The 27,980-nt window shown below is 57.1% G+C and overlaps 1 protein-coding gene across 13 annotated transcripts; it reads right to left on the minus strand.

Annotated features, from left to right (window-relative positions):
• Positions 1 to 1,274: 1,274 nt before the first annotated feature.
• On the minus strand, positions 1,275 to 27,933 carry Inf2 (inverted formin 2). 13 transcript variants are annotated; one of them, XR_012907787.1, is made up of 24 exons: positions 27,797 to 27,933; positions 19,265 to 19,377; positions 16,463 to 16,862; positions 15,335 to 15,450; positions 15,102 to 15,261; positions 14,611 to 14,644; positions 13,595 to 13,736; positions 12,975 to 13,116; positions 12,055 to 12,846; positions 11,436 to 11,581; positions 11,286 to 11,347; positions 10,775 to 10,877; positions 10,496 to 10,581; positions 9,990 to 10,090; positions 9,128 to 9,198; positions 7,763 to 7,870; positions 7,361 to 7,431; positions 6,474 to 6,594; positions 5,991 to 6,155; positions 5,718 to 5,820; positions 5,425 to 5,586; positions 4,736 to 4,907; positions 4,278 to 4,466; positions 1,275 to 1,911 (listed from the first exon to the last, which is right to left on the minus strand). XR_012907787.1 is itself a non-coding variant. In XM_075948873.1 (24 exons), exons 3-23 carry the CDS (start codon positions 16,851 to 16,853, stop codon positions 3,708 to 3,710), a joined length of 3,762 nt encoding a protein of 1,253 aa, XP_075804988.1. In that variant the 5' UTR covers positions 16,854 to 16,862; positions 19,265 to 19,377; positions 27,797 to 27,914; the 3' UTR covers positions 1,275 to 1,911; position 3,707. The 13 variants fall into 13 exon arrangements, 10 of the variants coding, with proteins under 10 accessions (XP_075804988.1, XP_075804990.1, XP_075804989.1 ...); XR_012907786.1 differs by lacking the exon at positions 19,265 to 19,377 and adding an exon at positions 3,707 to 3,763 and having other exon boundaries at positions 27,797 to 27,916; XM_075948873.1 differs by adding an exon at positions 3,707 to 3,763 and having other exon boundaries at positions 4,278 to 4,907; positions 27,797 to 27,914.
• Between the last annotated feature and the right edge of the window lie 47 nt (positions 27,934 to 27,980).

The following is a 27,980-nucleotide window of genomic DNA, read 5'->3' on the forward strand; positions in this document are numbered from 1 at the left end:
CATGTATGTCTGTGCACCATGTGCATGCCTCTTGCCCACAGATGCTAGGACTGGAATTACAGATGGCTGTTCGCACCTGTGAGGGTGCTGGGACAGGAACCTGGGTCCTCTGTAAGAGCAACCAGTGTGCTTAACTGCTGAGCCATCTCTTTAGTTCCTTTCATCATAAATTGCTAACCACCACACAGCCTTTAGATAGGCAAAAAAGGTTTGCAGTATGTGGAGTGAGGTTTGCAGAATGCAAATCAGCTACCACGCCAGGGTAGCCGGGGCTGCTGAGCATTTGCCTTGTCTGGCCTTAGTTCCCACCACCTCCCCAGGGCTTAGGAACCCTCAGCAGGTGCCTGGTGAGCAGCCGAGTCTGAACAAAGCAAGGGAGGACTGCAGCTGACTGTCCCAGGCTGGACTGTGACCTTCCTGGGAGTCTGGGAACACACTCCCTGGATAATCTTTAGGGACACTCTGCCCCGGCTGCTGGCAGACAGCCAGTGGCTTCCAGGGGGCTGGGCCAGGCCAGCAGGAGCTTGAGCTTGGGCCGTGATGTGAGTCCCAACATTGCCTCCATGCCCCAGGCCCCTATGTCCCTCTCGGGCTGGGATCCCCAATGGCAGGGGCCTGGGGGACAGGGCAACTCCCTTCTTTACTTTACCAAGGGTCTCTGAGGAACATGGCCTGCACTTGCTCACGGTTGTCCCAAACATCACCTGGTCCAGGCACGGAGTTTGTTTCTCCGGGGCTCAGTCCCAGCCTGGCCCCGAAGAGCCTCTCCAGGCAGTACATCCAGCATCTGCTGCCCGTTACCCACTGGGGGGTTTGGAAGCTTAGCTATGTGCTGCACCCATCCAGCCCACCACCCCTTTCTGGCTCATCCTCTTCCAGTGGTGGGGGACACGCTGCTGAAGACGACTGTCAGCGCATGTCTCACTCTGCTGTCTGCTGGGCGGCATGAGGGGTGAGGGCTGCGTCTGGAGACCCAGATCATTCAGGCTGGGTGGCAGCATGCATGGGGCCCAGGCCCTGCCCTTGGATACAAACTCCAGGTTGGTGCTTCCTCACCTGCTCCTTTTCCACGTCTAGAAAGAGAGGAGATGGTCCTGACCACTCGTGTGCCACCACTCCTGCACTGGCTCACCCGCCCATCTTTCTACCCGTCAAGCAACCCTGCATGCTGCACCTAGCCTTTCACTTGCCTCCATGTAGTCCCACCTGAGCTACAAGGCGAAGGCCCTCTCCACAATGTTGCCCCTCGTCCCATGGTGTAAACACAGTGGTCATGACAGACAAGGTTTCTTTTTATTGGTTAAAATCCCCACTGGGCTCCAAACTCAACAGTGCACACCTGGAGTGGGGACAGGGGAGCCGAGCAGGGGCAGCCTGCTCCTCGCTGGGCCGACACTGAGGGAAATGGCAGCTGTTGTGGTCCCCTCTCATTATTCAGCTCTTCTTGTTCCTTGGGGCCTGCCAGCCAGGATCTTCCCACAGCACTGCCAGCAAGCCTCCCTGGAGCCCTTGCCATCCCCAATTCAGCCACAGCAGAAGAAAGATGCAGAAAACAGCACTCAGCTAAAAATCTACTGCGCCACGGAGGCAGGCTGGGGATGCTGCAGCCCACTGCAGGAGTTTGTATCTCCCTCCCACCCCTGCGGTGCATGCGGTAGGGGTGGGTAAGGGTTTGCAAAGCGGATTGTGAGCCTATGAGCGTGCAGGTGGTCCAGGGTGATGCCAGGTCAGGTCCTAGCATCAATGGCCAAGGTTTTCAAGGATCCCGGCTGGGTAAGGCACGGAGTTTCGGTTTCTCGGGGGCCCAGTCCCAGCCTGGCCACGAAGAGCCTCTCCAGGCAGCAATCCAGCATCTGCTGCTGTACTGAGCCGTTCAGGACACTCACTTAGCTTTGGGCCTGGACCTGAGGCCTGTGGGGAAGGAAATGACAAAGTCAGGAGCAACCTTCCTCAGAAAGCTACAGCTGCCCTCTATGGGTCTCAATGCCAAGGTTATGATGTGTATCCAGGTCCACTCTGATCCCAGGTTCTTCTCCGGGGCAGCAGAGTTCATCTGAGTGGATGGAGCCAAGGTGATACAAGCAGGCTGCCCCTGCAGAGGCTGTCCCAGCCAGGCTTGGTGCCTTAGCTCGATTCCACCTGCAGTGGGGTCCGTGGGGTCTACTTCTCACCTCTCAGACCCCACACCCACTCTCTATTCTCACCAACCTGCACTGGGCCCTTTGAGCTGGACTTGGTCCTTCCTGCTTTCTCTCTGGCTAGGTGCTGACCAAGGAGGGTCCTGGACTGGCAGTCACACACTTAACTGCCACCAGCCTGTCCCCGTAGGAACCCTGATCCCAACACTCTATGTGCTTCCTAAAAAGCCTGCTTTTCCACCAGTGGTAGGTAGGGGTCCAGGCTCCCCTGGAGGCTTGGGTTTGAGAATCTGTTCAAGACGAGAGAAAATGAGTGGAGCAGCAGCTAGCAGCCAAAACTTCACCCAGGGCGTTATCAGGCCATCCACAGGGAGTGAGGAAATGAACCAACAACCAAGGCAGGGGAGTAGCAAGTCCGGGTTAGTTAGAACAGTGGTACGCAGCATGGAGAGGCTGCTGTCCAGGGACACAGGAGCTGGTCTCCATCAAAGTGCATTATACAATGGGGCAGACCATGTGCAGGATTAACACCACTGAAAAAGTGAGGGAAGACACCGTGATGCTGGGCCCCAAGAGGAATGGAGTTCTGACCTCCCTGTGGGTCTTGCCTGCAATGAACCAATAGCATCCTTGTACCTCGATCCTGAGACTTATGCCCAGTGGCCAGCGGGTTCTAAGTGCCAGGCAGACCCACGGTCCCTGAGCACAGCCGGAGGTGCTTGGCACTAGTTCAGCCTGGACTCACGGCTCATGACGGGCCAGGATCTTTTGTCCTAAGCTGGGCCTTCCTCCATCCACGAAGCCTGGCCACGGAGCAGGGCCCAAGCTGGTCCAACAGCATCTCTAACCTCTAGGGTCATGTCACTGGCTGTCTTGCCATGAGTGGGGTCCAGAAGACCTCTATGGCACATACAAGGAAGACCTGGCATCTAAACTGATCCCTTTCTGCTCCTGGGTACAGGAACGGGAGGCCCAGGCACCTTTGCCTCTGGCAGCAGCTGTACTTGAGACATCCATTTCCTTCCAGTCTCTTTGGGCATGTGTTTGGCCTTAACCTGTACCATGGAAGAGCTGGGATAGTCTTGGGAGGGTTGGCTCCATGCAGAGGGACCGTGTCTTCTGGGGAGTTGGGGTTAGTAAAGCTGCAGAGTTACCATGACCCCAGGGCCGAGGCACAGATAGGAACAACCTCAGTCTGTCCTGCAGGACCAAGAAACAGTCATCTCCGAAGATCCCACGCTGTACCCACAAAGGCCTGAGATCCCACTCCCTACAAGAAGCGTGGCTTTATCTACCCTTCCTTGGAAGCCCATTTGGAGTCCAGCTCTGAGGTTGTGTCCAGCTGGGGGAGAGAAGACCCTGGGGCAGGCAAGGCTTGGCAGCTGGGCCTTCTCCAACAAGGCAGGAACAGCAAGGGCACCATTACCAAGAGCCAAGGTTGGGATTTGCTGATAATACCCAGAGGGCTATAGAGAAGCTAGGTTAGTGCCCAGGAGGGTCAGGCAGCAGGCGGAGGCCCCAGCACCCGCTGCCACCATTAGTCAACATAAGCCAGGCTGCATACGTACCTCACTGGATCACACACAGCCTTTTTGTTTTATTATCATCAGAATCAGGGACAAACTCTGCTTCCAAATAAAAGAAACACACTCATCAGCTCATCACAGGTGGGCAGCTCTGAGCTCAGGGTGGTGGGATCTGTGGGGGCCAAGCTAGCCATGGCAACACTCTTGGTCAGGAGCAGAGATAAATCGCCTGTCCGAAGCCCAGATTCTCTGGGTCACAGTGACAATGGCAGCTGCACCCAGGATCTTAATGCCAGATCACCCTGCAGCAACAAGAGCCAAGGTCCACCACCCTGCTCCACTCCCTGCAGAAGGGGTGTGAAGGCAGGAATTTGCAGGCAAGGGTGACGCAAGTGGTGGCCCCCAAAGCGGCCTCTGTGTGAGGTGCTGTGACCCACTGAATCACCCTGTCTCCTGGACGCTGGTTGAGCCTGTAGTACCCGCAGGGATAGGGGAGGGACCAGCTGGATGGCAGGGAGAGGTCCCAGGCCCTGTAGTGGGACAATCAGCTCTAACCACATGCCCAGACCCAGGCGCCCCCAGCCTTGCTCACCGCAGCCCGTTTCCCACTTACCTTCTTGGTTTCTTGAGGGACGTTTCTTCCTTCGCTTGCTCGTCCCCTTTGAGACCCGGCCTCGAACCCTGGGGAGGGTGCCAGACCCTGAGGAATCTGTCACTGCATCCTCAGAAAAGGACCTGTCCAAGGACGTGTCAAGCGCAGACTCTGGGGCTGTGTCGTCCTCGTCCTCATCCTCTCCAGGGCCTGTGCAGGGGAGGTGGGTGCTGTGGCCGCGCTCAGCTGTATCCTCTGCTCCCTCTCTCATGCTGTCAGCCTTGGCTTGGTGGACACCCCTCAAGGCTTCAGCATCCATAGCATCCTGCTGTGAGCTCTCGATTCCAGGAGGTTTATTGCTAGAGAACTCGAGGGGCTTCAAGGCCTGAGCATCTCCCAGAGTCACTGGCCAGACGCCCTCAGAGGGCTGGGCATTCGGGGTATCTTCAGGGACCAGGAAGTCACTGGCATCCACATACCAGGAAGAGCGCCTCTCCAGGGTTGGGGGGCCACCTTCCTCCTTGGAGGGCTGGGGGCTGGGGGCTAAAGCGTCCACAAGGTCCCAGCCCTGTGGCTCGCCGGCTGCTGTCGTATCCAAGCTTGGCTCTGAGATAGGGTGGTCTGTGCCTTGTATAGGGATACTGGCAGCTGCTGTGGATGGAGGGATGTGTCAATGACATGAAGTGGGGGCATTTTGGTCCCACTCTTGGAAGTGTTCCTGACTCTGAGCCCTCCTAAACTACTCCAAACTTCAGTCTCAGGGACCCTCCAGCATGGCTTCTTATGGGTCAAGGCAGGGCAGTATCTTCAGTCTGGCCACACACGGGAGACTGGGAGGATACCCAATGGGCCACAAAATCCAACCGTTTTCATCAGAGCTCCAATAGTGGAGCCCTTCCTAAGGTCTGCTTGTCTTAACATCTCAGGTGCCCAGAACTTGCGTTGTCTATCAGCGGACCACAACTTCCACACCTCCTGGCCACCCAAAGGCACAGCCCTCTCAGGGGGCCTTTTCAGAGCTGTGCCAACGGGACCTCCACCACGCTCCCCACTTTAGTGTCTCCAGGGACGTGTGTGTAGGGTTCCCAAAGAGCCTCAGGTCACAGAAGGCTTCCTAGAGGTAAGCATAGGTGGGAGGGCATGGGAAGGTCACAGGCTCGGGTCTCACCAGGCTCTGGGGCCTTTGGAGGGTCTGTTGGAGCCACTCTGCTGCCCGCTTCAGCGTCCCCTCGGCCCCGGGCTGTCTTCCGTAGCTGGAAGCCCTTCCTGATGTCGGCCAGCAGGGCATCGATGACACAGACCTCTTCTTGTTTCCCAGGCCCCTTCCTGACTGCAGAGCCACAGACGTCAGAGGGCAGCCCAGAGACCCCAGGCCACCCCAGGGATCCCCAAGAGAGCCAGAGAAGCACGGCAAGGCTTGGGAGAGGAAGGACAGCAGCTCCACCTGTCCCCGAGACCCACCAGGCTTCCCATCCTCGCCCCTCGGCCTCCGTGCCTCCTCCTCTGCCAACTGCTGTTTCCTCCTCTCTGCCTTCGCCATCTGTTCCTTCCGGTCCTTGTTCTCCTGCTCAGACAGACAGGAGCCTCGTCATCCATCCCAGTAACCCACAGCGGGAATACTGAGGGACAAGTACGGTGGGGGCTCACGGCTGCACCTATCACAGCTGGGAACAGAGGGGCTGGGAACCCTACTCTGGTCTCAGGCATCACCTAACTCCCCTGGGCCCACCACACCTTCAGGGCACGGGTGAAGAGGTCTCGGAAAGTCTTCATGGTGTTGAACGTGTCCTCTAGAGACAGCTGCTGGGCGTCTTCACACAGGTAGTCGGCCAGCTCCAGCTTCTTCTGCTCAATGGCCTCAAATACCTTGTCTAATGCCTGAGAGGCCTCGATGCTGGCCTGGGGACATAAGCCACAGTCACTCCACGGTGAGCCAGGGGAGCATGCTGGTGAGACCTTACGCCCAGGACCCTTGAGCCCATGTAGAGTAGGGCTTGGGGTATGCTGGATGTTCCTGGGAGCTTTAGCCTAGGGCCACGGAGTCCATACCCTACAGGAAAGACTAGGACAGGAAGCAGAGAAGCGGTTCTGCTGACTCAGGCTCTCTTGTCCCCTTGGCCTGTGCTCACAGTGAAGCTGCTCACCCATCTACTCCCTCGAGTGTACTGAGAAGAAGCCTCTTCTGCCAACCACAGGACACCCACTGGCCAGCCTTACCTGGAGGCGCTCAGCATACTGTTTTTTCACCTCAGGGATTGAGGCGGACACCTTCCGCTCTGTTTCCAGAAGCTTCTTCAGGTTGGTGCTGGCCTCTGAGCGGATGATCTCCAGGTTGATTCTGAAAGGCACGGAGGGGCAAGATGGGCAAGGTAAATCAGGCATCAGCTGACACCTGTCACAGTGGGCCCTGTCTGCACAGTCCCTGGGACTGTATCAGCCCTCTTCACGCACCCCCTGCCAACCCTGGGTCCACCACAATTCTCACACTGCAGGTCCCAGAAGCCAGCCAATCCTGATGACCCTGGATGCTAGGTTAGGTGCCTATCCTAGTGACGCTCAGATCAGTCAGACTGACAGGATACTGACCCCTCACTGTAGAGTGGGCTCTGTTTCATACTGAGCACACCTGGGAACCTCTGCCCAGCTGCTAGGCCCACTGTCACTCTTGTTTGACTAGCTCGAAGGCCCAGCAGCTGCTGGACCAAAAGCTCCCAGGGCAGTGGAGCATGATGGGAGCATAGACTATGGAGCTGGTGTGTCCAGTTAGCCTCTCCGCTGGGTGGGGAGACTCCAGGATGACAACACCACTTCCCTGAGCCTCGGTTTCCTCACTGAATCATGAGGTGGCGGGACCTAGCTTAGGCTGTTAGGAAGGCTCACTTTGTAGAGATGCTGTGCCAGACTGTCACCCCATCCCTTCCAGACTTCACTTTCTGATCTAGGTCACAGTTAGAGCGGACACAGTCCTGTCCCAAAGTGAAAGTCGGCATTCTCTGGGGTAGGGGGTCCTGAGGCACCACTGTGGCCAGGCTCTATGGCAAGGCAGCTGGGATCAGAGGTTGGGGCCCAAGCTGCTAATGCATTAGGCTAGCAGGAGCACCCACCCTGCAGCTTGAGAGGGCGGTTCCAAGTCCCGCGGCAGCTGTAGAAGGTCTGGGTGGCTTTTCTCTACTTCCTGTAACACAAGATGCCCAGTAAGATCCTGTTGACCCCACTGAGCCTGTGGATATTACCCTGTACAAGCATGGGTAGAACCTCCACCAACTCTTTGACCCTTTGGGGCCTCTAAAATCCTGCCAGGGGCCTGTGGTCTTGTAACAGTTTTGCTTTCCAGAGGTGGGTGACAGTAGAGGGCCTGTCCCGATGTTTATGGGGGAGGGGTAGGTAAGGCCTGCTGGGGATGGGCAGTGTTGAGGCTCAGTCTCTAGAATAATTAACAGGCCTAAGGCCAGAGTAAGGTCTGGTAAGAGTAGGGGACACCCCATCCACAGGTTCCCGGAGGTCACCTCCAGCACATGGTGCAGCAACGTCACGCGACTCTGCTGGGACTTGGTCTCTGTGAGCTTCAGCAACGTGCTAATCTTGAAACCGTCTGCATCTCCTGTGTGGCTGCCCTGTGAGGGACAGGGGGTGAGTCCCAACTCCCCTCCGACTCCCAGGGTATGGGATGAGTCCCTCAACCCCTGGGGTGTGGTGAGCCCCCCGACTCTCAGGGTGTGGGGTGAGCCCCCCGACTCTCAGGGTGTGGGGTGAGCCCCCCGACTCCCACGGTGTGTGGTGAGCCCCCCGACTCCCAGGGTGTGGGGTGAGCCCCCCGACTCTCAGGGTGTGTGGTGAGCCCCCCGCTCCCAGGGTATGGGGTGAGCCCCCCTGCTCTCAGGGTGTGGGTGAGCCCCCCGACTCCCAGGGGTGTGTGGTGAGCCCCCCGACTCCCAGGGTGTGGGGTGAGCACCCCAACTCCCAGGGTGTAGAATGAATCCCCTGACTGACTCTCAGGGTGTGGGGTGAGCGTCCGACTCCCAGGGTGCGGGGTGAGCCCCCCAACTCCCAGGGTGCGGGGTGAGCCCCCCGACTCCCAGGGTCTGGGTGAGCCCCCGACTCCCAGGGTGTGGGGTGAGCCCCTGACTCCCAGGGTGTGTGGTGAGCCCCTGACTCCCAGGGTGTGTGGTGAGCCCCTGACTCCCAGGTGTAGAATGAGTCCCCTGACTAACTCTCAGGGTGTGGGGTGAGTCCCTTGACTCCTGGAGTATGGGATGAGCCCCCCGACTCCCAGGGGGTGGGGTGAGCCCCTGACTCCCAGAGGGTGTGTGGTGAGCCCCCGACTCCCAGGGTGTGGGGTGAGCCCCTGACTCTCAGGGTGTGGGGTGAGCGTCCGACTCCCAGGGTGCGGGGTGAGCCCCCCAACTCCCAGGGTGCGGGGTGAGCCCCCCGACTCCCAGGGTCTGGGTGAGCCCCCGACTCCCAGGGTGTGGGGTGAGCCCCTGACTCCCAGGGTGTGTGGTGAGCCCCTGACTCCCAGGGTGTGTGGTGAGCCCCTGACTCCCAGGTGTAGAATGAGTCCCCTGACTAACTCTCAGGGTGTGGGGTGAGTCCCTTGACTCCTGGAGTATGGGATGAGCCCCCCGACTCCCAGGGGGTGGGGTGAGCCCCTGACTCCCAGAGGGTGTGTGGTGAGCCCCCGACTCCCAGGGTGTGGGGTGAGCGCCCTGACTCCCAGGGTGTGTGGTGAGCGCCCCGACTCCCAGGGTGTGTGAGAGCCCCCTGAATCCCAGATGTAGAATGAGTCCCCTGACTGACTCTCAGGGTGTGGGGTGAGTCCCTTGACTCCCAGGGTGTGGTGGGAGGTAGGTCACAGGACAATTTTGACTTACATAGTTGAGGAAATTCCCAATCTTGAGGATCAGCTGGCAGAAGACAGGCAGCCGTTGGCTGGTGAGCAGGCCTGTGATGGAGGAACAGGGTTGAAGTAAAGCCCAAAGTCTCCATGTATCCCAGAGTGTGGCTGTTTGCTTGGCTTCCTGACCCCGGGCCTATCACAGCACCAGAAAGGACACAAGGCAGGGGATACCTGGGACTATGCACTCCTATACCAATAGGTATAGGGACTCTCGAAACACTTCCTGCCATGGCCACGTTTGCTGAGCCCTCAACTCCAGCAGGTGTACGGCCATTACAGGTCCTGTGGGTGAGGATTCTGGAATGCTAGAGGAGCCCCTTCCGATCCGTGGCCACCCTCATTCTCAGGTCCCTGTCCCTTAGGCTGCAGGGAGAACACTCCTGGCTCAGTGGCTGAGATGGGAGCAGCCATGCACCATGCTGTGTGCCGGAGAGGAGTGAGCTGTCCCTGGGCCACTGGAGCCCATCTATGTCCCTGATCTGGTGGCTAAGCAGGTCTCTGTCATTCTTTATTCACGGGAGAGGAATGCATATATGCCTTTGTGTTTCTGTGTGCTGTGAGTGACTGCATATGAATATATCTGCATGCATGCTATACCTGTGGGTATGGACTATGTATCCTCACTCATATGTGCAGTAACTTACTGTGGAAGTTACTGTACTGAGTGTACAAAAGTGTGTGTGTGTATCATGTGGACACGGTAGAGGTGACCATGGGCTTTGGCGGAGAAAGCCAGCAACTTCACAGCTCTCGATGGCCATGCCATGGCTACAGCAGGGGTTGACGCGTGGCAGGCCTGTCCCTCCCAGCCCCATAGGCTTTTGGGCCCCACTCACTCTCGCAGGCGGTGAGCACCAGCTGGGCCTTGGGCCGCACCATGTCCAGTACGATGGCCGTGCCCTCACACAGCATCATGCACTCCACCCGCAGCTGGTAGCTGGTGTGGCAGAGCAGGGGGTTAGGGCCCGGAGGCTCCACCACGCTTGCCACTGGGAACATGCTCTGCCCTTGGTGGGTGGTCTGGGGGAGGGGTCCCCATGGCCTGGCTGGGGAACGTGCACATTTCTAGGCCTGTGCCCAGGACAGAAATAGGGCCTGGACAAGGAGGCAGCTTAGGAAGCTTCTCAGGAAGACTCTGGCCTCAGGACTTAAGAGGTCACCTCTGCTTTCTCAGAGAGGACGAGGAACACGGTGACACTTAGAGATGACTCATTCTCGGAGCCCTAGGGACTGTGTACAGCTGCCTTCCTGACCCCTTCCTCCGCTCCTAAGCTTGGCCCCTACCCTACTCTCTCCATCTCCCCCCCCCCCACAGGCTAAGCAGGAGCCCAGGGCTGCTCACCAGGGAATGTCCAAGAGGAGAATGTAGAACTGGTCAGCACTGGCCAGTTTGGCTCGCTCCTCCGTGAACGCCCGCAGGTTCTCAATCTGCACGGATGCCACATGTAGGAACCATGTCTGCCTGCCCGACACCTGCCTCCCTGCATCTCCTCATCAAGGTCCGTGGTGGCTCCCAGCCTTCCAGTGGCTCTCCAAGGGGGTGAGGTGGTTCTCCACAGGGACGAGGCGGGTCAGGACCTCACTATCCCTGCTTCTTTGGTTGATTTGGGCCCCTGCTCACCTCATGCTTTTCTGGAAGGAGCTTTAGGAGCTGTTTGAGAACCTCTACATCAAACTTGGTTGTGTCTCCAGCCCGGATCATTGCAGTGACTTCTTCATTGGAGCTGGGGAGGGTGAGGGCAGGGGTCAAGAAGCATGATGACTTTCCCTCTTCCCCTTGTCCCCTACCATTCTCAGAGGTGGGGGTGGCTGATGGGCATCTTGGAAGAGTAAGGGTTTAGAAACTGGCAGGCAGGGTCTACCTAGTCTTCCCTTGAATTGGTCACAGCTTGCTTATGGCCTAGGAGTCTACCTCAGGGATTTTCTGGGCCTCACTTCCACCCTGGCCTCTAGAATTTTCGATGAGACGGTCTGTGGCAGCTATCATACACTATCTCCTGCCCTGGGAATGAAGCATGTACAGACATGGCCAGTCTGCAGAGGGCGCTGCTGGGCAGACCTGGGAAGCTCAGGGCAGAGCTGGCCGCTTGCCTGGGGCTGAATTTGACAGTAACGTGATGTCCCTCACTCACCATTTAAATTGCTTCAGGAAGATGTTGAGGTTCAGGCTCTTTTTGGAGTCCAGAAAAGTTACCTAGAAAACCCACCTTTTAGCTGGTATTTGGAGGGTGGGCATAGCAGGTCATTCTATCCCCGCAGGAAATGGTCAGAGTCCACCTTACCTCTTTGGGTTCCTTCCTGATGGGGGCAGCAGAGGGCTCCTTGGGCTTAGCCGTGGGGAAGGAGAAGAGCTGCTCAATGCTGGAGAAGTCAGGTTCCACCACCTCTGTGCAAGGGCTGCTCAGTGTTGCCCACATGGAGTTGCGTTCTGCAGGGGAGGGATGGACAAGGTACCCTGCTGAAACTTCGCCTTAATGTGGGCCGGCGCGTCCAAAGGCAGGTGTGCTGAGGTCTCTGGGGACTGAGCAGGAGCCTGGAGCCCAGCCTGGGTGGCATATCTGATAAAGGAAACCTCCAAGCTGTTTCAGGCTGTGTGCATGCACATGGGCACACACACCCACGCTGGCAGGCGACCTGGGCTCTCCGGCTGGCCTTCTCTGAGCATCAGCACCTGACACCTAGGGCACTACAGATAGCCTTCAGAGGAGGGCAGGGCCTTCGGCAGCAGACACCTGTGACCCACAGGGCTCTGAGGTGGTGGCTTCTTCCCATGCAAGACACGTAAGAACTGGACTCCGACAGGGGCCTGGCTGTCTTGACTAAGTGAATGTGGATACTCACAGGAGGAATGACCAGTGTGTACCTACCCTCCCCAGAGGCTGGCTTGGAACGAGGGCTTACCTCGTGCCACATTGGACGGCAGCTTCTGCCAGTTCAGCTTCTTCATACGCAGTGTGGGTGGATTCACCCTCCGGTGACTGGGGACCCAGGCTGAGTCCAGGCCGGGGGCCACCTGAGCCACAATGATCTCCTCCACACCACCCACCATGGAGGGGACAGAGAAACCAGGCAGGGGAGGAGGTGGGGGAGGAATCCCGCCTGTTCCAGGTAGTGGGGGAGGGGGAGGAGGAAGAGATGGACCACCCATGCCAGGGAGTGGGGGTGGGGGTGGGGGCGGGGGCTGGGTCCTCCAGGAGTCAGACAGAGGTGGAGGTGGTGGAGGTGCTGGGGGGGACATGGCCTCTGAGCCTGGTAAAGGAGGTGGTGGTGGGGGTAGAGGAGATATGGTCCTTGAGCCTGGCAAGGGGGGTGGCAATGGTGGGGGTGGAGGGGGTGCTGGGGGAGATATGGTCCCTTGGCCTGGCAGGGGGGGTGGGGGTGGAGGGAGCACAGGGGTGGAGCTGGAGAGCGGTGGGGTAGGTAGAGGTGAGGCTGCCTGTTGGAGGGCTGTCTGTGGAGCTATGTCATCACTGGGGCTCTGGCTGCTGCCCACATGCTGGCAGGTAGAAGCCACTGCCAGCTGCTGGCCCTCCACTTTAGCTGTGGGAGTAGTAGTGTTTAGGGAGGAACTGTCCCGATTCTGGCCTAGGTTGGCCTGGACACTCTTGTGGGCCTTGTCCAGGGGGCTTGGTCGGGGCCGCCCTTTGATGGACAGCAGTCGCTCAACTACCTCCTCCAGGGTGCAAGCCTGGGCTGCAGGAAGGAAGTGTGCAGAGATGGGAACAAGGCAAAGGGACATCACCTCCCACATGGCTGAGGATCTCAGGGTCTTCCCAACAGGCTGTGCCCCCCTGCATGCCTTGCCCCTCCCAGTTTCTCACCATCGCTGGCCAGGAGCACAGCCCGGTTCACCAGGTTCTCCAGGGCCTCCCAGAGCAGCTGGCCTGAGCGGCCGGCAGGCTCCAGGTGCATGAGACCCTGCAGCACCGACAGCAGCTGGGCTGACGCTGGGGAACAGCTCACCTGCAGTAACCAAAATAGAAAGGTAGATGGTCATCCCCGCCCTAGGGCAGGTGGCTACCCACCAGCCCATGCACCAGGGGCGTCCTGTCCTAAAGCCCCTTCACCTGAAGCCCGGGTGATGGGTGGCACAGATGCAGAGCTCTTTGTGGTACTGGTGGTATGAGGATCACCCTATATGCTGTAAGATGTTAAATGGTACCCCTGGTTTCTACCTATTACTGTCACCCCGAGATGAGAGCTGCTGCATTCAGTGACTAAGACTGGGGGGGGCATGTAAACTCAGACTCCTGACCCCTCACCTGGCATTAAGTTACCTGAAGTCCCCAGTAATCACTACCTAGCGGAGGCACAGGAAGACACAGTCAGTTTGGACAACTTTGACCTCTGGAAGCTTGTCTTGCATTACGACCCCATCTCCAGGACAACCCAGTCCCTACCTATGACCCTAGCTCTGTGCCTGGCCATGGTGGGACTGCACCTTGTGGAACAGGGAGGCGAAGACTTCCTGGTGGCTGTTCATGTTGATACCGTCGCAAACACGCTGCAGTTCCTCCTCATCCTCTGCTTTGGCCTCTTCAAAGGCTTCCAGCTGGATCAGCAGGTCAGCATCCTCTAGGTCTCTAGGGGATGAGGACCGCCAGTTGAGTCTCTGTCCCACCGGACCTTTCCTTACAGTCCAGGCTGCATGCAGCCACCTCTACGCCGCCCACCTGAGCACACTGGGCAGCGTTCCTAGCCAGGCCCAGTGAGCTGCAGCCAGCGACTTCAGCAAGAATGGATCTGAGTTTCTCACCCTGCCAGGCTGCCTAGGGGTCACCTGGGTATGTCCAGGCATGGGGTAGGGCAGATTCTCATGACAGGTATAGGATGGGGTTGGGCCCTCATGTTAGAGGTTAAAAAAAAAACACAGTCAAGATCATACTTGAGGCAGGCCACCATGAAACATGAGAGGGGATGGGCCTGGCCTGAGTCAGCTGTCAAGTGTATATACTGGGGCTGGGTGCTGCCACTACCTCAGCCTGGCCACTAACTGACCTCCTCACTGCCCACCTGGGGACAGGTCCCAGAGCCTTGCACTGGGCTAGTTTCACAACAGTAGAGTCTCTATGGCTGCTCATGCTGACTTCCTGGAAGTAAAGAGCCCCAGTGGGTCCGTCTTGAGTGTAGTCAGGATCGGGGTTCTCAACTGGACAGGCTCCCTTTGGAGACACCAGGGTCAACACAGACTCCAGGCTGTGTTATACCCGAGCTTCGGAGCAAGGCGAGCAACTGTTCATAGAAGTGAATTCTGCACCACCACTATGGCCTGCTGTGCATCTGGACCCTGAGTTAACCAGGCATTCTGGCTCCTGTGGGCAGTGTCTGAGTCCTAGGTTCACTCCTAGAAGAAACCTCTCAACCCCTCTGCAAACACTGCTTGGGCAAAATGGCTGAAACCCCAAGGAAGGACTGGGGAGGGAGCAGCTGGCAGAAGCAGCCACAGCAGGGACTCACCGTAGCCGGGTCAGAATATCCAGCAGCTGTAGCCCTGGGTTAGACAGAAGGGATTAGAAAGTCTGGAAATTGCCTTTGGCTTCTCCCTGCCTCCAGCTCCTTGTCACATGATCAGGACTCTCCGTTATCTCCCCTCTCCCTCCTTTAAGACCATCAGGGAGTCTTAAAGTTCCAGAGGGGGCAAAGTCTAATGCTTATTCAGTGGCCACTGCTTGAAGGGGCAGAGCTGGAGTTGAAAGCAGGCCACCCATCTGCCCCTACCACCCAGCCAGCTACGAAACAGAACCCTCAGCAGTGATGTCCTATCTGCCATAGGAACCGACGGCAGTAGGAGGCACTCAGACCCTGGAACAGTGCCTTACTTTGTGGTGCTAGGGGATGTGGGGCAGGGGCAGGATTTGCTAACAGTCCCACTTTCCCAAGGGGGTAGGCACAGGCTGGGCTGGCCCAGCAGGCAGGCACTTTGGAGGTCAGCACATGAGGGCACTTACCAATGAACTCGCTCCGCAGCTGGGCACGAGTGCGGAGATCCTCAGGACCCAGAATGATGGCGTTGATCACGCTGAGTAGGGTGACCACATAGGGCACGTTGTCGCTGTCTGACAGCTCATTCATGATGACGCTGAAGCGGTACTGCTGGCTGCACGCCGTCTGTAGGTTGGGCAGGGTCAGGACGTGCTCCAGCAGGAGATCCTGTGTCGTTGACCCAGACCCCACTACTCACCTTGTAATGGTCCAGGGCATCTAGCGTCAGGGCGTGGCCCTCAGGTGAATAGATGCACAGAGCAGCCAGCAGCTCAAACACCTGCTTCTTGACCATCACATTGGATGTATCCAGGGCTGTGAAGGGTCAGGAATGTCTCAGCAGGCCCATTGTCCTGCTGCCCCCATCCATCTTTAACATACCTGTGATCTGGTTCTGGCGCTGGTGCCTAGCACGCCAACCCCAGCTAAACTTACGGCCCAGGATCTTTCCCATCCCCTCTTTCCAAGAACCCTGACTTTGCCTCTTGGGACACACACAGGTCCTTTCAGGGAATGGCAAGGGAGGTATTTGGAGTCTACAGAGCCTAGCCCAGCCCAGCCCCTGCAGCTGGCTCCAGACTCAGTGTGTTCCAAACTTGACAGCAAGGGATGGCTCCTCATCCCTGTGAGCCCTCTCCTTCTCCATCCTGAGCTAGGGAAGTTTTGGGGTGCTTCTCATCTGGCTGTGCTGAGAATAACAAGGGCTTGATGTGGGGGTACAATCGGGTCCAGGCTGGAGAGACAGACTACAACTGGTGTGGGTCTCGGGCTAGACATACGGCAGCCTCTGGTTTCCTAGCTCACACCAACACCACCATCCTAGTCGCTGCTCCCCAGAAGGTCTTAGCGCCCCAGTGGGACCTAGCTGCTTCCACTGAGGGACACACAGAGACTCCTATCCACTTGCCACAGCCAAGGCACTGCAAGAAGCCAGAAGGTAGAGCTGGTCTTGAGATAGCAAAGGCAGAAGCAGGAGGCATGGCCAGGGGTGGCCAACTAGGTATAGAGAGAGGGGTGTGGGCCAGGAAAGGGGCTGAAAGGCAGAGGGCGATGTCCTTAGCAGGTGAGGGCCAGGCCTGAAGGGCTGTGCTGTGCTATTACAGGGCATGGAACCAAGCAGTGTACGTGCGGACCTGTTCTGAGGTCAGAGGGTAGGTAGAGCCAGCAGAAGGCTGCTGGTCACAGAACTGAGGAAACAACTAGGAACAGCTAGTGGAAGGACTCGGGGCCTGACTGGGGTGAGCTGTCTCCACCTTCCTCACCTCAGGGCTGGGTTTTCTCTGATGGGCCCCCACGCCCTGCCCTCACACAATGGCCTCCAGCTCACCCTGGGAGAGTTGGCGCACATAGCCCTGGTTGCTGAGGATGTACTCAATGCCCTGCTGCGAGTTCATGACGGCACGCACACAGCTGATGCAGGTGAGCTGCAGCAGGGCGTCCGCAATGCGGGCCACGCCGCGCCCCGACAGCCGCGCCAGCGCCTCCAACAGCAGGTCCAGGCCGCTCTGCTCCAGGAACTGCACCATCCAGCTGCCATCGCTGCTCTCCAGGCGCTTGCGCAGGCCCGAGTAGTTGACCACGGAGGGCATCTGCAGCAGCCGGATGCACAGCTCAGGCTCCGCGCTCTCCAGGTTGGCCTCCGTGGGGTCTGACTCCTGCGGCCCCAGCTTCTCCTTCAGCGCTGCCCACTTGCGCTGTGCACCTTCCTTCACAGACATCTTGCTGACCTGCAGGGACAGAGGAGGACAGAGCCATCAGCCTGACCAGGAGATATACAGGACAGAGCCATCAGCCTGACCAGGAGATATACAGGACCCACAGATTAAGAGGTTAGAAGCCAGCTTGGCCATAAGTGATACATGGAGGCACAGTTTGCTGCCTCAGTTTCTCTTTTAGGTTTCTGGCTTGTAGTCCAATAATGGGAATTTGGGACAGCTACTTTGTTTCATAAAGGCTCTTCTTGTTCCTAGATCGCATGATAGACAGGCAAGCCCTATCATATGCACAAAGACCCTAAGGCTCAGTGAGAGACAGTTCCATTAGACCTCTGTGCCTGGGTATGGGGGCGTGAGTTGTGTTGCCCTGACAAGCCCCAGTTCAACTAGGAAACCCTGGGGTAGGCAGCAGGCAGCCATGCCAGCTGGAATGCTGTGACATCGTGGTGACGATGCATCTCTGAGGCTCCTTATCTGGCTCCAGCTGCTTCCCCAATGCCCACAGCCTGGGAGGTGGGGACAGTGGGGGTGGGAGGAGGGGCAAGTCATAGGAGCAGGCTGAGGACACAATGTGATGAGATGTCCAGGGCTTAATGGAGTGGGTTCACCCAGAAAGAAAGTGAGTCCTTGGCATACAGAGCTTCACTTGGCTCATCAGCAACAGGCCCTACTCCGACTACAGAAATGCCCCCCCAAGTGGGGCAGGGACAAGTCTGGCCTAAAACATTCTCCAAATCATGTCTTTCCTCAAAGCCTAACTGTAGACAAACTGTACTCTTGTCTCCTCCATCCACGCAGTTCTCCAGGGCCAGCCCCTAGACCCCGCTGGCTGTAAAGCTGTCCATCACAGCCCCTGGGGACAGCGTCAAAGGTCAGGGGCATCCCAGGCTCTCCTGCAACCATGTATGGCTGGGATCTTAAATTTAGCATCTGAGAAAGGCATCATGGAGCCGTGGGAGGAAAACACTGAGGGGAAGGGCTTGGTGGGGCAAGCTCCCATAGCCGTATTCATCCCAAGGGCCTGCATTCTCTGCTGTACGCAGGACAGGCTTTTTACCTGCTGAATGGGAGAAGGCCTGTGGACAGCGCTCAGGGAGGCTACACTGTGGCCACACTCACAGCAACTGGGCCCTGCAAGTGTTCCTGGAGCCCACTGAATGCTAGCAGGCTGGTGCTCTTTGTATAAGGCTTCTCCTCCAGGGAAGGGGCGAGCTCAGGCTGAAGAGGTGCCCTGAAGATCATCGCCTGAGTCGAGCGAGAGCTCAGGCACTCTGCTAGTGTGGCTCTGGCTTCCAGGCGTCTGCTGTCCTTACCGGAGGCCCTGCTGCTCTCAGAGAGCATGCCTGACAAGCAGTACTAACAGAGCCCCTGCCTGGCTTCCCATCCTTCACCCGTTCAGATGCTGGTGGCCAGTGGGTCCCTCTTACAAGTAGCCTGGTGAGCAGCAGAGACAGGCCTGGAGACCTATGGGGGTTTCAGTCCAGTCACAGCCTGTTTGAGCCTCAGTTTCCTCCACCGTGATTCTGCCTGCGACTGGGGTTGTTCCTCCTACCTGTAGGTCAGAGGAATGTCCCGGAAGACCAGCCTGGGTCCTGTGCTGCACCTCACTGGGGGAGGAACCCACTACCCTCCATCTCTGCTTTCACCAAATCCTAGGCGCTTCCAGCTGTCTACTCACCCAGATGCGCAGGACTTTCCGACCATCTCTGCCTACCCATTCGGGGCCCTGCCTCCAGCTTCTCATCCCTGCTGCCAGCTGCCGGTCTGGACTGGTCTCTCTTGGGCAGCGTTACGCCCTTGAAGTAGGTCTTGGTAGTAAGTGTGGGAGCTTTACCACAGAACGGAGCTGCCTGAGGGGCCTCTGCACACTCCCTAGTTTCTGTGCTGCCCAAAGAGGTGCCTAGAACTGGCCTCCCCACCCCCATCCCTGCCTCCATTGGCCAGAGGCCCTGTCCCCTTGGCACAGGCTGAGTGGTTGGAGTATGAACTCACCCAGACCTGGCCTCTGGCATCCAGAGTTCTTTGGCTAGGAGCTCCAGTCTTCCGTGCTGAACCCACCCAATCTTTCTGGGACATCAGGATCACCAGAGTCACTGTGCCCCAGGCTTGAGGCCCCCAGATACAAAGGTCAGGGTACCTGCTTGCCTTACAAATGCTCCTCTGGCACTTTCCAGTCCTCCTGCCCCATGTGTAATCTGTCCAAGGACTGTGAACTCACTCCGTGATGGGATCCTCCCTGCATCTGTGGGGGTGGGCCCTGGATTCATGCTCGCTTTCCTGGGAATTTGTTTGTGGGGTAAGGTGGCTATGCCCCAAAGCTCTACTGATGACTGTGTCCACCCGGGAGAGCCAGTCTGGCTGGAAACCAGGATGCCAGAGTGAGGAGCACTTTCTTCCTCTGCCAGGCTTCCTACCTCTCTGTAGGATGACGCCGAGTGTGGACAACACCTGGATACTCCACAGTCTAGCAGCTTTGGCCAGGAAGGTCAACAGATTAGATCCGATTAATGATTGACAGCCGTCTCACCTGTGTGCATGTTTACAACTTAGCACCAATCAGAGAAAGGCAAGTCTAAGCAATAGGATGTCCCATTTTTGGATGGCCTCCATGAAGCATCCTACCCCCCCACCCCACCCCCGAGACTATAAAGCTCTCCCTCTCCTGCCTGCTGTCAAACTTCTGACAAACACAGCTGTGGGTGACCCCTTTACTACTGCAGTCTCTGAACCCAGCTTCTGCCTTCCATGGGAGACCTGGTGAATAATATCCAGGAAAATACAGGTGCCAAACAAGGCTGGGGCAGAACCTCCCTGTTTATTGTCTGTGTGTCTCAGGGAAATTCACACATGCTCTCTCTGCTCTCATCTGCAAAGTGGGTCGGTTACAGTGGGACCCACACAGAGCTAGTGCCGCCGGTCAGAGTGAGCAGCTGGAATACTTGCAGCTGGTTTTGTTTTGCTTTGTGATAGGACTTCATGTCCTCTTGGCTGGCCCCAAACTTAGTATGTAGCTGAGACTGTCCCTCACACTCCTGACCTCTTACCCGTGCCTCTGAAGTGCTGGGACTAGAGGTGTGTGCCACCACAGCTGGCATGAAGCTGTCTGAATGGCATCTGTGCCTTCCTGGTCCTCCCACTCCCAGCTCTGGGGCCAAGTGCTCAACTCTGAGTCAGACCTGGTAGAGACTCGGAGGGGCTGGATACCCTGGTTTTGCCTAAGGTGTCAGGGACGGCTCAGCACGGGACCATTTTTAGGTGTTTTTTCCAGTCAGCATCCTAGGGTAGAAGGGCTGGCTCTGCAGCCAGTCTTTGGCAGATGGAACCAGGACACGGAGACTGTCCCACCTGCCTACACAACTCACTCAGAATAATGGGACTGCAGTGGGCAGGGCCTTTGCCCGTAAAATTCCCAGATCCAAGGGCTCGGGGCAGCTTGTCCTTTATTCAGGTTTTTGTTATTGTTGTTTTGCTTTTTCTTTTCTTTCTTTTTCTTTTAAAAACAGGGCATCACTCAGTAGCCCTGGCTGGCTGTGGCTGACATCGAACTTACAGAGTTCTGGGATTAAAGGTGCGTCTTGCCATGCCCAGTTTGCACGTGTTTGTTTGTTTGTTTTGTTTTTTGAGACAGGGTTTCTCTGCAGCTTTGAAGCCTGTGCTCTTTTAGATCAGACTGGCCTCAAACTCATAGAGATCCGCCTGCCTCTGCCTCCTGAGCGCTGGAATTAGAGGTGTGTACCACCACGGCCTGGATTTTTTTTAAAGTTATCTTTATGTGCACTGGTGTTTTGTCTGTATGTATGTCCGTGTGAAGATTCTGGATCTCCTGGAACTGGAGTTATAAGCAGTTATGAGCTGCTGTGAGTGCTGGGAATTGAACCCTGGGTCCTCTGGAAAAGCAGCCAGTGTTCTTAACCACTGAGCCATCTCTCCAGCCCACACACATGGTTCTTTTTTTTTTTTTTATGTATACAACATTCCTTCCATGTATGCTTGCATGCCAGAAGAGGGCACCAGATCTCATTATAGATGGCTGTGAGCCACCATGTGGTTGCTGGGAATTGAACTCAGGACCTCTGGAAGAGCAGTCAGTGCTCTTAACCTCTGAGCCATCTCTCCAGCCCACAGAAATGATTCTTAAGGGTTACTTCCCCACAAGTACAGGCCTTCCACTTCAAGACTACTCATGAAGGCAGGGTCTCCCTCAGGGTCAATGGTGACCAGCCCAGATCTGAGCATTGACAGGACTCCTAGAAAGGATCAGGGCCTGTAAGCCTCAGGGTCACGGCTTGGGAGGGTGGCTCTCAGTAATAGTTGGCTGTCTCCTGCATAAGCTGTAGGCCAGCCTGGCATGGCGCTGTCCGCACCTCCACCCCACATGCCTGGGCAGCTACTCTGACTCATGGAACTCCAGAGGCTTCCGCCCCTGCCTAGTAATCAGACGTGAGCTGAGTGGGTGTGGAGGGCCAACTCCGCTTACCCAGCATGCCATGCAAACAAACCAAGGGAGAGACAGCAGGAAGCCCTGCACGGGTCCCCTGGTCTCCAAAAGGGTGGCTGTGGTGTTCCAATACATTAGGGAATCTGAGTGAGTCACATGACTCCACATCTCAACTTCCTCATTGCTACATCCAGGAAAACAAGGAATATAGCTCCAGGAGCCAGAAGGCCCTGCAGACAGTTAGCTACACTGGGCCTTTCAGATATGCCAGAGTTCAGGTATCCCTTGAGCAGCAGCAGGCCAGGCTTTGCACCTAAGCCCTGGGTCAGGAGGCGCTGTCATCTGCACCCAACCCCTACAGGGACTGCCAGCATTAGGGAGTTGATGGGCCAATTCAGAGGTAAGTGGCTAGGGCAGGCACAGACCAGGTAGGGGACCCCTGGATGGGCTGCTGCCTAGGGTAGAGAGGCAGCTGAGGGGGCACCTTGCCAACCAACACCAGAATGAAGGCCGGGGTGTTTCTGGGCCCAGAGCCAGTTGGGGGTTGGGGGAAACACAAAGGAGGGAGCTCGCCTTGCATGGGTGGGAGGGAGAAACGGCAGAAGCGGGATTCCGGAACTGGGTGGCAGGGGCTGCCACACTGTATTTTTAGCCCTTCCAGAAGCCCAGATTTTCCACTGCTTGACAACCCTTGCTTTTACAGAAGTGCACACATTCCCGGCAGCTTCCGGTACTCAAGGACAGCCCCTGTCCTACCCGGACCCCTACTGCCTTCTCTCCCAACCAGTCTCGGTTCCCAGCAGGGGTCACATCTTCCTGACTGTGAGCCCCTCAGGGGCCTCAGCTGGCCGAGGGCTCAACTCAGGTAAGATATCCTATAGGCACAGTAGGCCTCAAGGAAGAAAAGAATTAATCCATCCATTGTCCTCAGGAAACAAAAGAATCCATCCACTGTCCCCAGGAAGCAAAATAATCAATCCATCCGCCATCGCTATATCCACATACATGGAAATATGCATGAAGCCAAGTCAAGAGGCTGGCCAAGCAGCACCTTAGTCCGTTTCCACTTGCCAGGGCAGCTCAGAATGAGTGTGCAGAAGCTCGGACTTCCAGTTCCCAATTGGTTGCCTATGGTGTGCAAGGAGAGCGAGGATTCCACTGGGCCACCCTAGTATGTGGGAGTCTCAGGGAGGGAGTGTGCCTGAAGGAGCTCTTAGCACTGGAGTTAACACTGTCACCAAGACACCTGACTGAACGGCAACAGAAGTAGTAAACAGGAAATACCTGCTAGGGCCAGGGGACACCCTGTTCCTGCTCCCGTCCCCTCTGTGCCTGCTCCCTCTAAGAAAGGTGTCCACAGAGCAGCTGTGGGGGGACCCTGAGGGCAGGCTGGGGTGCTCTCGGTGTCCCCTTCCTCTACAGGAGTTTCACTCAGGCAAGCTGGAGACAGGAAGGGTGGTGGTACCCACAGCGGGGAGCTGCTTTCACTTCCACCCGCTCTGGGATGATATGGGGACTCCAGTTGTCCTAGACTTGCAATGTCACCCCAGCTGCATGAAGTACAAGGACAGCCTGGCCCTCTTGGACATTCACTAAGTACTGGGAGCTGCAGAGAGGCATGGGGGAATGCCAGCTCCATCGGTGAGGGCGCTCCTCCTGTGACCTCGTCCCTGGTGGGGTAGGAGGTATGCAGACCTGGGGTTCTGGGTTTGCTAAGCTCCACAGGAAGGAAGGCAGGGTTGTGACCGAGGGTTATGGTGCTACACACCCCAGCTCCATCTGAAGGGCTCAATTCGAGGGTTCGTGGTCATGGGGACCTCAGGCTCACCCTAGAATCAATCCATCTGCTTGGGTTTTCTCTCTCCAAAATCAGACACCCTTGGAAAGTCCTTCTCCAACAGGCCCCATGTGCTCTCTGACCCCTCAGAAGTTTTCGGCAAGGCCTCTCCCAACCTTGACAAGACAGACTTTCTTCAGGATTCATGTGGCAAGTGTTATGTGCTGGTCTGAGCTCAGCCCTGTCCATGCCCAGGATGGGAAAGCTGTCCTGTCCACCCACATCCCAGATCCCAGTCTCCACCCTCCGCCAGTGTCTAGCTCCAAGCTTCCCTTCCAGGGGCAATGAGAACAAAGACACACTGAAAGTGGGGGAGGGATAGCACTTGCATCCTCCAGCATAGCCAGAGGCATAGCCGGGTCTCACGGAGAAGACAAGGCTGCCTCCAAGTGAGGAGGCCTTCACCTCTGACCTGCTGGTTCCTTGACAACCCAATGGACTTCCTGTTTCTGTCTTCATACAAGCACGTCACTGCCAGTACCACGATTTCTTGGTTGTCAGGGAAAAATGCCGCTTTAACTGTAACTACCACCGCACAAGGTCATCTCAGCCCTGACAGTCTCTATCTATTTAGCTCAGAGCTCCAGTCTCTGGGGCCCTGTTCAGAATTCCTCAGCCACCTGGCCTGGGGGAGCCAGTCAGGCCCAACCGGGCGAGCAAGATCCTCAGTGCACGCTCACCGTACTGGCTGGGAAATGAGGACACCAGGGTTTCTGCAAGAGAAAGACTACTCTGGACTTGGGTTTTCTTATGTGTACAGTGACCAGGATGGTCACCAGGGAGCCCTGGACACTCGGCATGGATTGGCTGATCTAGCACTGTCAGAATGACAACCATCAGGCCTGCAAGCACCATACCTCCACGGCTCAGCCTTCACTCTTCTCAGAGGTGACCTCCCATCTCCCTGCAACCAGCTGCGGGGTTCTGCAACATGCCAGGGCCCAGCCCCTACTCCTGTCGATACTTCCACAGCCCTCCCTCTGTGGAGACAGGTCTTGCACCAGGCCACTCATGTCTGTATATGACGTGGGGCAGAGAGGTGTGGGACAGGTAGCGTCCTCCTCCCAGCTGTGGCTAGGTGGGAACAGACGTCTACCTCCCTGCTATGAGCACAGACAGCAGTAGAGCTGTGTCTGCAGCAGGAACGAGGACACAGGGGTGATGAGGAAGGGATGAGTTTGCACATGGAAACCACGGCCCAGGGTTGCAGGGGCCTGGAGCAGCAGATATGCCAGTCTGCTTTGCAAAGTTTGGAGGGGTCCCAGGGAAGCCACGCCTACCGCCATGAGGTGTGCTAAGCAGGAAGTGTTCTTCCTCACCCACTGGGCCTGGCTGGCCTAGCACGTGGCTTCGATGTTGGCTTCATTCCTTCATGCGAGTTTTACACTGGCCTCCCATCCACTAAGAGGCTCACATCAAGGCCCCAATCAGCCTGACCTCTGTCAGTGCAGGCCACACGCTGGTGAGGCTGGGCCCATGGAAACACAGTACCCACGTGGACCTGGGATGCTCTGACCAAGTCCAGCTCTGGAAACACGTGGAATGCTGTGGCAGCATAGGCGGGGGCTGCCCTGGTACTCGGACTCTGCCAAGATCTCTGCAGAGGGCCAGCTAGCTCTCCTCAAGCCCACATGCCGCAGGAGTGAGCCAGAGGCAGGAGACTGGTCGATCTCCCTGGCATCCTCTCTGGACTCTCCCATCCCCTCTTCTGTCCCACGTCTACCTCCTACAGAAAGGAAAGCCATAGTGAGGGTGAGCTAGGAAAGCAGCCTTGGCCATCCTGTCCTCCATCAGGGGTGAAGGGCCCTGGGCTTCAGTGCATACCTCTGCCCTGATTGGTTTTTCGTTATCTTAATGCAAGCTTGCGTTATCTGGTGCTCCTCAGCTGAGAAAAATGCCTCCATCAGATTGCCTGCGGGCAAGTCTAGAGGGCATTTTCTCGATAGACTGACGTGGTAGCACCACAGAGGGCGGTGCTGCCCCACGCAGGTGGTCCTGGGTACCGTAAGAAAGCAGGATAAGTACGCCCACGAGAAGCAAGCCAATAAGCAGCTCTCCTCCTGGCCTCTGCTTTAGTTCCGGCCTTTAGGTTCCTGCCCCGAGTTCCTACTGAGCTGTAAGAAGAAATAAACCTCAGGTTGCTTTGGTCAAGTTTCATCACTGGTGTAGAAACCCTAACTATGACACCCGCCTCAGTCACATCCCACTCCACCTACCAGTGCCCCATGAACCAGGTCCCAGGAGTCTAGGGCATTCGGCCCTATTATAGTCACTGGGGGGAGAGGGAGCCTAGAGGGTGAGCTTGCTTCATCCTATTTAGAGACTCAGCAGGAGCTACCTGACCAGGGCAAGGCCGGCTGATCGTCTGAGCTGCAGTGGCCAGTCCTGAGATGCTGTCCTGTGGTGAGCGTGTGCTCACTAAGGTCAGGCTACCAGGCTGAAGGCCACATAGTAGGGCACCATTCTCAGAGCTCCATAAGGGTTAGGGAGATAAGAAGGCTTTGTGTGGCATATCACTGGGTACCACCTCCTGGGGGTGGGCGATGTCGGTACAAGGAATTGATGTCTAAAGCACAGTCATTCTAAGGGCCTCTTGTCAGGATAGACAGAAGCACATACAGTCTCCAGACAGAGTGGGAGCCAAAGGGCCAGATGGGCCCCGACAGCCCTTGGCTTGTCTGTGCTCAGACGGGAAGGAAAGGAGGGCTCGGGGCCAATGCTTGAAGGATCGTGGAGGTGGCCCCAACGGAGGAGAGACCCTAATCAGCCCCTGCCTGTTCCTATGTAATCACACATTAGGAGAGGGCCACAAGGGGACACTGGCGCAGCTGGCATGGTCCCCTCCCCAGTTCCTGTACAGCTGGAAGCACCATGTGCTGGGTGCTGGGCAGGTGGGTAGTTCCGTACAGATCCTACTTTGGCTCAAGGCCCGGGCTGTCTGAACTTTCTTAACAAGATTGTCTTCACTCAGGTCAGGCTACCAGGTTGAGGCGACATAATAGGGCTCCTATTCTAACACCTCCGGAGACAGGGACTCCATCCATCTTCTCTATACACGCCAGACGCGCCTCAGTCCGCTTCAGGCCACAGGGGCATCTCTGTGGAGACAGACTCACTCTAGAAAGAGGCAGGCAGCCCTTTCCAACAGAGAACGTCTGCTGGATGAGGAACTGTGCACCTATTAAACACTTTATGTGTGTAAGACAGAAGTAGGGGAGTCAGGTAGTATCCCCTAGACCCCGGGAACCAACACATCAGCACCCTCACAGAGCCCAGGAGTTGTGCCTCCTCCAGAGAATGCCATCATTCCTGCCCAGAATGGGCCAGCAGTAGCCTGCCTGCACCCAGCATCTAACAATTCCCCTGCCTCCCTCAACAGCTCTCATGAGCCTGAAAACTTTCCCTCTGTAGCAAGTGCACTTTGGTAGAAGGTGAACGAGTCTATTTAAGGTAGGTGCTTTCAGGTCCCAGCACAGGGAGATGTGTGCAATTAGCTCCGACAGCCATCAGCACCCCCACAAAGTGAGGGGCCTCTCCTGAAGGTTAACTCGTTGCTGCTGTTCAGGAGCAGAACCCTCGCTAGCAGCTTGCTTGGGTAGGGTGGTGGAGGGCAGCCCTTTCTGGGAGGGCTGGACTGGGGCTAGAGAGTTTAGGGAAGGGGCGGGAGGGTAGAACTGGCAGGCTCAGCTCCTACCTGGTAGGAGTACCCTTCTAGGTCAACTTGGACAGCTGCCCTTGAGCCAGTGGGTGGGGACAGGGAGACCTTTCAGTCCCCAGCCTTGGAACAAACACCCATTTTTGCTACAAGTGTCTGCTCCCCAAATGCTCCCTGCCCTGGGTGACACCCTGAAGAGATCTAGATGTTTGCTCATGTCTGAGCCACTGTCCCCACCCTTCAAGAATGGGAGAAGAAACTGAGGCCCAGAGAAGGCAAACGCCACAGGAGGACTAGTGAGAAGGGAATTCCCAACTGTAGCTTCAGCGTGGGTGTGCGGGCGTTCGAGAGGGTGCACTGGCCTGGAGCTCAGGCAGGATAAGGGACATTTTGCCATTGACTCATGGTGTGCCCAACCTGCCGCTGTGTGACATGGGACCCTGCATGGTTAGAGGCCTGGATAGATAGGCCTACAGACCGCGCTCCACCCCATAGTCCTCTGGGGAGTCCACCAAGGCATAGCTGGGGTCACTCAGCTTTCCTTCTAAGATCACCTTCATTCCTAGCATCCTTGCCCAGGATGGTGGTTGACAGATGTTGCCACAAGAAGTAGACCTGTGCCACTCCCTCAGGTCGGCCAGTAGGGTGCAAGAGTCTGCAGGGGCATCTTTAGAAGCTAGCCGTCAAGGCGGGGCCGCAAACCCACATTGTGCTACTCTGTAGGCGGACCTCTAGTTGAAGTTTATTTTCTCAACTGTGGCTGATTCATGGTCAGGATGTGGTAGCCGCAAGGTGGGGGAACTCCTCCACCAGTCAGACCCTGGGCAAACACCCTGTAGGTAGTGAGCGACGTTCCCCTGCCGGTAGTCTAGCGCTTAGAGCGCGGACCGGAATCTTGGCTACACTGGTGCCTACGCGGCAGCTCGAAGCCCTCTCCTCAATCTCAATCGTTTTGCTCACCGTCCCCAGACTCAGTTTCCCTATGGTTCCAGACTAGCCCGACGCCTCAGACTTACCGGGTGGGGGCGCAGCGAGAGATAGTGCAGAGGTTCCTCTGTCCAGGCGCCGGAGCGTCTGGTGCTGCGGGCGGCGGCCCCGCGGCTGCTTTCCGCACGGTCTAACCTAACCGCGCTCGCGGGCCGGGTGGGGCGGGAGGGAGGAAGGGGAGGTGCGGCCCCGCCTGGCGGCGGCCACGTGGGA

Source organism: Microtus pennsylvanicus, chromosome 14, assembly GCF_037038515.1.
Source record: "Microtus pennsylvanicus isolate mMicPen1 chromosome 14, mMicPen1.hap1, whole genome shotgun sequence".
Lineage (NCBI taxonomy): Eukaryota > Metazoa > Chordata > Mammalia > Rodentia > Cricetidae > Microtus > Microtus pennsylvanicus.

Excerpts from the sequence above, each read along its gene's own strand:
- Inf2 (XM_075948879.1), bottom strand. The coding sequence starts at position 16,853 with ATGTCTGTGAAGGAAGGTGCACAGCGCAAGTGGGCAGCGCTGAAGGAG. Across the intron at positions 14,645-15,101 it reads GCTGCGGAGCGAGTTCATTG|GGCTACAGCTGCTGGATATT; the intron begins GTAAGTGCCCTC and ends TGTCTAACCCAG. Across the intron at positions 10,582-10,774 it reads TCCTTCCAGAAAAGCATGAG|ATTGAGAACCTGCGGGCGTT; the intron begins GTGAGCAGGGGC and ends GCATCCGTGCAG.